At 32.1% G+C, this 10630-nt stretch overlaps 2 protein-coding genes across 2 annotated transcripts; one reads left to right on the top strand and one right to left on the bottom strand.

Moving 5' to 3' along the window:
* The first annotated feature begins 685 nt into the window (after positions 1–685).
* LOC130625855 (glutamic acid-rich protein-like) lies at positions 686–6038 on the top strand. Its single transcript, XM_057440968.1, has 7 exons — positions 686–818; positions 2017–2205; positions 3036–3280; positions 3381–3516; positions 3686–3887; positions 4651–4684; positions 4824–6038. Exons 2-7 carry the CDS (start codon positions 2022–2024, stop codon positions 5970–5972), a joined length of 1950 nt encoding a protein of 649 aa, XP_057296951.1. The 5' UTR covers positions 686–818; positions 2017–2021; the 3' UTR covers positions 5973–6038.
* Positions 6039–8123: 2085 nt separating this feature from the next.
* On the bottom strand, positions 8124–9778 carry LOC130625657 (uncharacterized). The gene is made up of 5 exons (XM_057440757.1): positions 9619–9778; positions 9355–9501; positions 8750–8851; positions 8473–8656; positions 8124–8387 (listed from the first exon to the last, which is right to left on the bottom strand). The coding sequence occupies exons 3-5, from the start codon at positions 8837–8839 to the stop codon at positions 8149–8151; spliced, it is 513 nt and encodes a 170-aa protein (XP_057296740.1). The 5' UTR covers positions 8840–8851; positions 9355–9501; positions 9619–9778; the 3' UTR covers positions 8124–8148.
* Between the last annotated feature and the right edge of the window lie 852 nt (positions 9779–10630).

Genomic DNA, 10630 nt, shown 5'->3' with positions numbered 1-10630 from the left:
TGCAAATGTTCTTATCATTTTTTATATAAATAGTTTGTAGGATTTTATTTCCTTCGGATTATTATATTCCATATTTTAGCAAAATTTCCAATATGTGAAAAAAGTCATACTAACGATGTCAGGCTAAAATTCGCCCCTAATTTTATGAAAATATTCTGCCTTCTTTATTCATTTTGAAGGGGGTATAGTCCATATATATAGCAGAAAACCTCTGGGACAAAAAACATTAGTTATTTAATGTATACATGGATAAATAAAAACTTAATAGCTAGGTGTGGCTATAATGAATTCGCTTACGCAAGTCAAAATTTCATTTTTTTTGCACAATATTGAATTCAAAATTTGCACAAAAGCAACTTTGACACACGTGCATGGAAATTAGATAATTTTCGTCGAGTTTGTCTATAAAATATATCCTGAACGTACCTAAATGTAAAAAAAAAATTATTCTTTATTTACTGCTCATTTCCAACATTTACACATTTCGCATTTTTCTTTTAATGTTTTTTTTTAATTTAAGCACAGAAAATGAGCAATCAAAATAACGTTTAGATATTCCCTCTCTGAATGAATGAAATATATATCTGAATGATGTCATCAATAAGTCATTGATGCGTGGAAATAAAATCATATTTAGTATTTACCTTTTTGAATAAGAATATTTAAATTATTAAAAATCTTTTCTATCATTATACGTATGCATTTTTAAATATGTTTTTTTTTGTATGAACACTCGCTGTATCTTCTTTGTTGATATTTTGCGAGAGGGGAAATTTTCATTTGAAGAAAATATTCATATGTCCTTCATATTAAAACAGGTATGTGAAGTTATTATATACTTCAAGGTTTAGTGCTTTCTGCTTGCTTAATATCTTTTATAATTTCAAACCTACTTTTTTCTGAAAATTTTTACGTTTTGACCAATATCCTTATATTTTCATTAATTTCAGTATAATGTGTTCTTATGTAAAATGTTTTTAATCCATACCGATAATGTGCGAGGGAGATACGTGTTTTTTTATAAATAAAGGATCGTATAGTTTACAAGACCAAAACTTTAAAACAACTTAAGATCATTTAGGAGTACTGAAGTACTGAAACGATCCTGCGAACTAAAATGACAAAAAAGAAAAATTAAAAACAATTTTTCTAGCTCCAAATTGAGAAAGTTAAGAAAATTTGAAGGCTTTTTGTAGGCTGAGCGTCTTACAAAAACATATATTCCAGTAGAGGGAGGAAATCTTAAGTTGCTTTAACTTTCGTTCATTTTCTCTAGATATTTTCTTTTCTCAATCGTTACAAAAACTGGACGTGAAGGTGTTAATGTTTGCCCATTCCACGCCACACTGTCCTTATTAAGAAAATTTTACAAAAAAACGTACCATTATCTGCAGTTTGTTCTGAACATGAAGTACACCATCACTTTCAAATCTGTTTCACCATTCATCATACACGTTTGTTTATAAGAACAGGAATATCTTTAAACAAATTTTCTTATTAAAATTTTGTAAGCCTCGACCCTATTCGGTCTAGGGTTTTTTCCCCCTTTCTATAACTTTTGATATGCTTTTCCAAATGGAACTAAACTTGCAAATTACTATAAGTCACGAAAGGAACAAATTAGCAATAATAAATTTTAGCTTATGTCACCCCTCTATTCGTGACATCATCGGAAGGTTGAAATTTGTCCATAATATCTCCATCTCCTTAAAGCCCAATTACGTTTGCGCATTTAGCTACTTCGACGATTAGCCCACCCCATCGCAAGGACGGTCCTAAGATAATATATCAGCGGTAAGCTATCTTCAGACATTTCATTTAACGGCTACCTAAAGCAACGCAGTGACGGTAACAATAAGATTAAGGTTAAAGTGATTCTCCACATCCTATTTCTATCTTTTGCCAAACATAGATAACATATAAAAAATGAATATGGACTTTTTGTAAACTTTTATGGAAATGTTGCAATAACCAAATTCCTAAAATTGCGGACTGCGTATAGTTACTTTCATTTAGATGTGATGAAAACCCACCTACACTATTTCATTATGTTCTACTTCCATATGGAAGGTATAGCTCTGATTGACGTTATACGACGACAAGATGGCGACGTAGAAAAGATTCTCTCGTGTAAAGGAGGCACGGTTGTAGCACGACATGATGAAACGCACACCTTGTTTTGTGCAAATAACCTCAAAGAAGCAGGTAGGAAAGAACACGGTCGATTTTAATGTCTTTTGAATTCTGCTAATGTAGGTTTAGAGGAGAAAGATATGATCGCTCTTAAAAGTGTTATTTTATTTTTAAAAATGTTTAAAATATTTTCTTTAAAGTTTTCTTAGTAAAGTTATTATTATAATGTAATTTTTATCATTTTGACAAATATTATTAGGCTTCACTTTGCACGCAGTAATGTAGTTCTTTATATTTCATTCTTAACTCATTAAATAATTACGTATCCAGGAACAACATATGAGCAGGGAAATGTAAAAAAGTCTTGGTCTTTGCACTATCGTTATCTGACTGGTTGCTATTCTTTTCTATTTCTATACGCTATTGCATAATTACAAATATTAAAAAGTTATAATAATTAGCAGAATAAACAATCAAACTGCAGCGTTCTTTTCAAGTCTTTCGCCTATACAGATATGAATACAGATGGTGTGCATATTTCATGCTATAAACTTATTAGCCACAAGTCCAATGATGTATTTTAAAACAAGGAAATGTGATTTTTAGTGTTCGCTTCTAGTACAGACACAGAAAAATATTCTGTATATTTAAGTTGTACATTTTTACAAAGGCAGCTGTAAAAGTTACTAGTTGGTAGCCGTAAGTCTGTAGAAATCCATGGCAACTCACCGTGACTCGCAGCTACTATTACAAACGGAAAGTTGGATATTAAAATATAGATAAACATGGAGAAAATTAGCAATTTTAGGTCCTAAAACCTAAAAAAGCATTATCTACTGTTTATTTCTCTTTAGCAGTCTAACTAACAGTTTGAGATAAAGGGCAGTTTTTGTTGTTCTTAGGCTGCGACTTAGTTTTTTTCAATTCAATGAATGTCGGATTTGTTCCAAGTGATCGTACCTCATTCACTGGATACGAAATTACATCGTTAACAGGGAGCTTATGTCCTGGCCACAATCAACCAAGTATTGGTGACGTTTCCGTACAAGATTACCCGAAGAACTTAAACGCAAATGTTTGGAGCGACAAAATCGAAAGTGTTATGGTTAAAAATTGCTTAAATTTTACAGACTTCCAAATAAATAAGGTAAATGATACAAATATGTCGAATTTTGCTCTAAAGCAAAACATTCTAAGACAGAATATAACATATTTTACTAGCTGACATCAATTTCTTTATTTTCTAGATAAAAGTAGAATTTCCGAAACAATTTCCAGGTCTTCTGTTAAAGATAGTTGTAAACTGTAGTAATAATCAAGTTGTGAAAAATGATGACGATGGCAGAAATTGTGTGATGGTGAAATATGAGGGTTATAGTAAATGTAAGTTTGTTTGCTTGTTGTCTTAATTGTATTTGTTTGTTTCTTTGTTTATCTAACAATACGGCTCTAGTCGTACTCTTAATTAATAATGCTTTAAAGGCTTGTAGTAAAAATCCGACAATTTTTAACATACATACAAAGTTTTTATCATTTTTTGAAATTTTATCAGATCCCCTAACAGAACAAAACTTCGGCATACCAACAACACCTGCAGTTACCACAACAACCAGTACGACAGTCGGTGTTGCTGCTATCAAAGAAGATGATGACGACACACTGATATACGCTTTACTTGCGTCTCTTACTTGTGGTTTCTTTCTAATGGTTATCTTCATTACCGTCGTTGTGATATGTAAAAGAAGAAGGAGGAAGTAAGAAAATATTCTTTTGTATCAATGCTACACTGGAAATTAATCGCCAACATAACATTCCAACTTCACGTTAATATTGACTTTCCCTCAAAAAATAAACAGTATTGATTGTTCTTTCGTGTGTCTATTGTTACGCTAAAACAATCTCTAAATCTTACGAGGTTTTTATTCTCTCCACTATTGTCAAAGTGCGCATGCTCTAACAAAAACGTGTAAGCATTTTGCACTATAGCGAAGGCACAGTGAAATGAAAACAAAATTTTATACTGGTATCACATTATCTGTTTCTGCGCACACATAAAAAAAACGCGTTGCTAATACTAAGAATGTCACACATACTTTTACCAGAGATTGATTTAAATATCATGAATTACTCTCCGTTACAGAGCAATACACTACTGCTCCTTACTTTGTCGGCTCTAGGTGTCAAAATGTGATCATATTTGTGGAAATCAACTTTTGACAGTTTTGTTCAATCATTGTAGGGTTTGGTGGATTTGTTGCTCCATTAATAATAGACTTTTGCAGCCCTAAAAAATAACTTTGCAATCATGACTCTAAATTCTATCTTTTAGGGTTGTCAACTACCAGAGTATAACATTACACATTTTTTAAATCAACTACCAAAATCTGGAAATGGTTCATAATTTTTTTGTCTTCCTTGAGTAAAAAATTAGGAATTTTTTAGCGGATATGATTACAGCAAAATACGATACCCGAATTTGTTTTTTTTCGAAATTTACTAATTTATATTTTTTTATAGGAGAATGCAAGGGTCAAGTAACAACAGGAGTGAGGTATAAGAAATACTTGTTTTATAAAAGTTAAATGAGTTTCAATATCTACATGTTGTTTTTAAAGAAGTTAACTAAAATTATCGTAGCTGGTTGCTTTTATTCACATCCTAGCTAACAAACTGTCATATCTTTCCATTAGGACGTTGAAAACCAACAACAACAACAACAACAACAACAGCAGCAGCAAATACAGGAAGAACAAGACAATGAACAGCAACAACGCCGAGAACACAAGCAAAGGAAAAAAGAAATTAGACAAAGACAGAAACAACAAAAAATACAGGAGCAGCAGCAACTAAAACAGAAAGAACAACAAAAACGGAAACAAAAACAGCAAGAGAAACAAAAACAACGAAAACAACAGCAACAACAAAAAAGAATTGGAAAGCAGCATAATGTTCAACTTCATGATGAACATGTGTTGCAATTCTCACCTGTCATCAGCACAGACAGCAGAACTCCAACATTCTCTAACACATATGCTATTGAAACCAGTGGCGCTCATAGAAAAACTGATATTTACATTGGCGAAGACAATGCTGATTCAATACCATCTGACGACGGTCACGTTATAGCAACTACATCCACTGCATCTCCTTCCGTAAGAACGTCAAAAAATATGGATAAATTTAAAATGCAGAAAGTGAAATTTGGTCGCGGTAAAAGAACTACTACTCCAAAAATAACAGATAATTATTTTACAGAATTTAATCTTGAAAATAGTTCTAGCAATAATAATAATGTTAATACTAATAACACGGAAGCTCTTCAAAACGACTATATACCTGCTGAAGACATAGTAACATCTTCACCCAGGAATAATTTAAAGAACAGTGAACATATAACACATGTGGAACAAAGTAATGTTGAATTTCATAAACAAGCGTTTAGCAACGATGAAGATACAACTAAATGTTTAGAAAGACTTGATAATCTCCAAGAAAATTGTGGAAATTCCCAAATAAATGACGCTTATGACGAAGATGGCAGTGAAGAGCGGATAAAACCACTTTACGCGGAAGGTCAATTACCAGCTGATCGAGAGGAAGATGATCTAGCCACCTCTGAAAGTATTGAAGCTATGTTTTCATTTAGTAACGAACTCGAGAATAGTATTGATGAAATTGCTAGTGAAAGAGAAGAAGAAAAAGACGAAGAAGAAATGACAAAAGATGATGAGGAAGTTGATTTCAGTTCTTTTCTAACGAGGAAAAAACATAAAAGAAATCCTTTATTCAACATGTCAAACACTGAAGAGGAGAAAACACAAGATATGTTAATGTTTTAAAAACATATCATTCATTTTAAATCACTTATCAAGTCATTTTTATCCAAAAATATTCATCACTATATATATCATTTTTTTATATTGAATATTAAGAAACGTTCGACACCTAAACTAAATATAATGCACGAAATGATAAAAATAGTTTACATATTTTCTTTTAAACAATTTGTTTTAAGCTACACAATAAGAGGGATTCACACTGGCATATTTAAAGCACGTTATGATTTTAAAGCATCTTCCAAAAGCAAGTTTGTTCATGTCGATGCTTTTCTGCTTTGCTAAAATTCTTTTTTCGTAACACTCTATACTTTTGTTTAAGCTGGTGTCAGTACAGATTTTCATAGAATTGCAATTAATCGTGAGTAACAAAATTTTAAAAATAATCTTGAAGCAATAGTTTTAATTTTTTTACTTGTGATTTAACCGAAACTTGCTTTAGCTATAACATGCCTCGTATAAATACTGCGCCTGCTATACGCCTGCTATACGCCTGATATACGCCTGCTATACGCCTGCTAGCCCCCTTAAACTTACTACAAAATTAAATGGACCGATATTTTGATCTTGAAGCTCACTGCTCACTTTAATGCCACTTAGTCTCAAAGCACTCATACAATTTAAGAAAAAAATCTCTTTTTGCAGGATTTTCAATTATAAAAGAGTCCTAAGATAAAACAGGTTAAAAAAGCTACTTTTCTATGCAAATCTAATCGCCATCTAAAATAAGAATGCGTATGCATATGTGTGAATGCGTAAATCGGCAAATGTCAAAGTTATTTCGACGTCATTACGCTGATCATCGAGTAAATGATCGAAATTCGGTAAAATATTGCGTGGTCACATAAATTCATTTTATTACTACATGTTGTCACTCATTTTTTTCAAAATGGGGAAACGGCATCGACTGAAAAATGTTCTACATCGCGTGGGCTGCAGAAGCTCTACATTGGCAGCTGGGTAGACTGGATAAACAATGTTAAAAATGCACAAGTGGCTTTTTTAACGATGTTTACATCAAAGAACAGTCCACGTGACAGCTAACGAACTTTCAAAAATTTGCAAAAATAACTTCCTAACGGCGACATATATTAGTATCGTTTAAAGTTTTTAATACAACCAAATAGCTTAAGTGTGTTTGTCAGCATTAACGAGAGAATTATGACTAGTTCAAACTGACTATCTATACAACTAAAATAATAACAGGGAAACAAAGAAGCACGTCCGAAGTTGATTTTGCTGTGTTTTTTCTGTATTTTGATGACTAATTGCAAAAAAACCTTTTTTTTAGAGCTATTATAGGCTTAGTTACATCCAACAAGACTAAAAAGCTCACTGCCATTATTGACAGGTACATAATTAATGTTGGCGATATGGAAGCCTACATTTTGTAATATTCACTACCCGAAAGAAATAAAAGCGTCGGGTTAAAAGTATTTTGTAATGTCTTTTGTAAATTGTAAAGTTCTCCTACCAAAACAGAAGTTTTGAGGAGGAAAGAAACTTTTTTTTTTTTAATTATTGTGGAACCTATATGTAAAATGAGATCCGCTTTTTGCTATTGTAGAGCAAAGAGCAAAGATTAAACATTTTCAATAAAAATCATTCTAATTGCTTAAATTTATTTAATGCCTTTTATCTCAAAAATAAGTTCCTCCAAATATTCTTCCCTCAAAAATGTCTTCCCTTGAGGCATATGCATGCTATGCGTGTGTTCTCTTTCAAAATTTAACAATGCAATGTTATTTCCCGCATCCTTAGCACAAAGTATTTTGTACACAATACAGATATTAATAAAAGAAATAGACCATTCCGAACCATATTCATAGGCTTTCTCAAATGAAATCAAACTTGGTACAGTTAGAGTATATCATAGAGGGAATAAAACGGCAGCAATAAGTTTATGCTTATGCCAGCATTATCTCTGTGGCGTCTGCAAAATTTGGCCAAAATACCACTTCTTAACATCAAATTAACAAAATTTAACATTCTGTTTGAAAATTAGATTTTTAGAAAGATTTCTCTTGATGAAATAAAATTACAAGGGCGGAACACAGTTAGCAGATTATATGTTGCATGTGTTTTTTAATCTTTAGAAATTGTTTTGGATAAGAGTTTGGAGTTATGAGTTCACATAAAAAACAAGATCAAAAATTAATTTGTCATTTACTTCTATTATTTATTTTTTACAACCATAATCGCAACAGTGAAGAATATGGTATCTGTGGACTCCTGGGCAATTCCATCCAGTGCTACCCAAAGTACACGATACTCTGTACACGCATGTTTTAGCTGCAACAAATTTGCATTTCACGATCAGTTTTGGTCCAGGACATTCTGCAATTGTTAATTGACTGTTGTTATCGCAAGCAATAAATTCTGTCACAGTCTTTCTCTTTGATCGACCAACCTTTGACGCTATGTTGAAAAAAAAAACACGGTAAATGTAAAGTACCCTATCGTGGCTTATATCGTTATATTGCAATTTCATATCAAATCCTACCTTTGGCAGCTTGAAGAGCAACTGTTTCCATATCTTTTTCGGCATATTGCTTCACCTTTACAACAGTGTATTTGCCACAAAAGTCGTTGATGGCTTTGGATAGTGAAGTAGAATCAAGTTCCGTTAGAGGAAGAATGTCTAAATTCTCAACCCAATATTTATGGCTTGGGAATTTTCCATTAACCTAAATCAAAATTTAAAAAATACATTAGTAAGCATCAAACACCTGATAGATTTTATCAAATACATAACTTCATGAACAAAACTTAGATTCTACCTTCTTAATGCCAATTTCATCATCTTTGGGAGTTGGTTCCCCAGCAGGGATTTCCATGGCATAGCATTTCTTGAATCTATCCAATTTCATAACAGTTAAACGCTGGAATGTAAAAAGGAGATCTATTTTTAAATGTTTTTGATATAGCCAGTTACCATTAGTATACCTTGTCGGTAAAAAATACTCAATGAAAATTCACTAAGTTGTGATTCAGCGACTAATATTTTCTGCAAACAAAAAGCTTATACTGACCAACTATTTATACATTTTTTTTTGCTGAATTCGCCTTCCCTTTTTAGTGCATTAATAACCAAAATTCAAGAGAAGAATGTAAATGGCCCCTAATATCAGAGGATAAAAACATTTCATATTTTCAATATTCATTTTAGTTCGAAATTGGTATATAAAAATGGATATTTGGAAACAACAATTGAAATTGAATGATATTTGACGAACTTAAAATTTTTACCGCCTTTTTTCAATCTTTCTTTACCGATGCGCTATGTATATTAGTAGCTAGATGGAATTTATTCTCTTGTCTTATTACGGTAAGGTTGAAAAAGTAAATAAATTATGTCATAAATTGTTTATGTAGATACACTTACTAAGTTAAAATCTGTAAGATATTTTCCAGCTTCAACTCCAGCATGTGCAGGCACATCATATTCAATAACATCATTTTTCTTGTCGACTAAAATTTTTTCTGTGAAAGATTGACCCTTCTCGACAAAATCAAGAGTGTAGTCCTTCGCCTGTAAGTAAAGTGAAGAACATAAAAAAATGTGTCCGGTTTGCGAATTATACTTAACGAAAGAAATAGACCATTGTTCACAAAACCTAGATAGAAAGCGTTGACATGTTATACATACCACAGCGCAAGCCACTAATGCCAGAAGTGAAAATGTGATGAAAGCCTAAAATGAAATAGTGAGAAAATATTAAAGTATAACAAAAAGGAAAAAAAGTAACATATTATTAAAATAACTAATAAAAATATACATTACCATATTTTAGATCAAAGAAAGTAATAAATTTCTCACTTCGAGCAGTCAGATTATAAGCACATGGCTTGTTTGTTCAGGATGGTTTCGTAGTTGTAAAGGGTTCACTGCTGTGCAAATATATGTGGTGGTTTTTTCTTCCGTGTTTGAATTTTGACTTGTTCAAATTGACCAAATGTGTCGTAACCGAGCGGGTAAGGGAGCTAACTTCACTGAAAAGCTAGTTCAAAGATTGCGCATGAAGAGTAGCTACTGCGATTGCATAAACAATCTGATCGTTTATTATATACAAGCAGCAGAATGGATATCTGTCGATGAATGTCCCTATATCGCGACATTGGTGCAACGTTCTTGTGACGGCAAAATTTCCAATGTGGTCCACACGTTCGTTTTATAAAGGCACCAAACACTGCGTTCGAGAAAATCTTTGAAAATTCTAATTTTTTGAACTTTTAGAGCTTAAAATATTTTCTAAAAATGTTCTTAACAAGAGTTTTTTTCATATACAAAAACTATGAGGCATTGAAGTCAATTTAGGTTATGGACGCAGTAAAAAAACAACAAGGGGAATACAAGGTTAATAACAGCTTTTTTGTAGCTTACAGAAGTAATATTCCCATTTTTAGCAACTCAATAAAAAAAACCCATACAGATCAAATACAAAAAAATAGCAGGTTAGGGTAAGGGTTATAAAAGTAGGAAGAGAATCATAAAAATTGCGTTTTAAATATACTCTAAATTTCAGAACAGCCATTTAAAAAGAAACTTTTACCACAGAATATATTTTTTACAGATTTTTAGTATGTGCTACAATCGGCCGACATCCATCACTAAAAATCTGAAATCAAAAACGCGCCACGTACGTCTAAAAGAAAAACTA

Source organism: Hydractinia symbiolongicarpus, chromosome 14 (genome assembly GCF_029227915.1).
Source record: "Hydractinia symbiolongicarpus strain clone_291-10 chromosome 14, HSymV2.1, whole genome shotgun sequence".
In the NCBI taxonomy this organism is placed as follows: Eukaryota; Metazoa; Cnidaria; class Hydrozoa; order Anthoathecata; family Hydractiniidae; genus Hydractinia; species Hydractinia symbiolongicarpus.
This window is presented reverse-complemented; position numbering and strand designations above follow the sequence as displayed.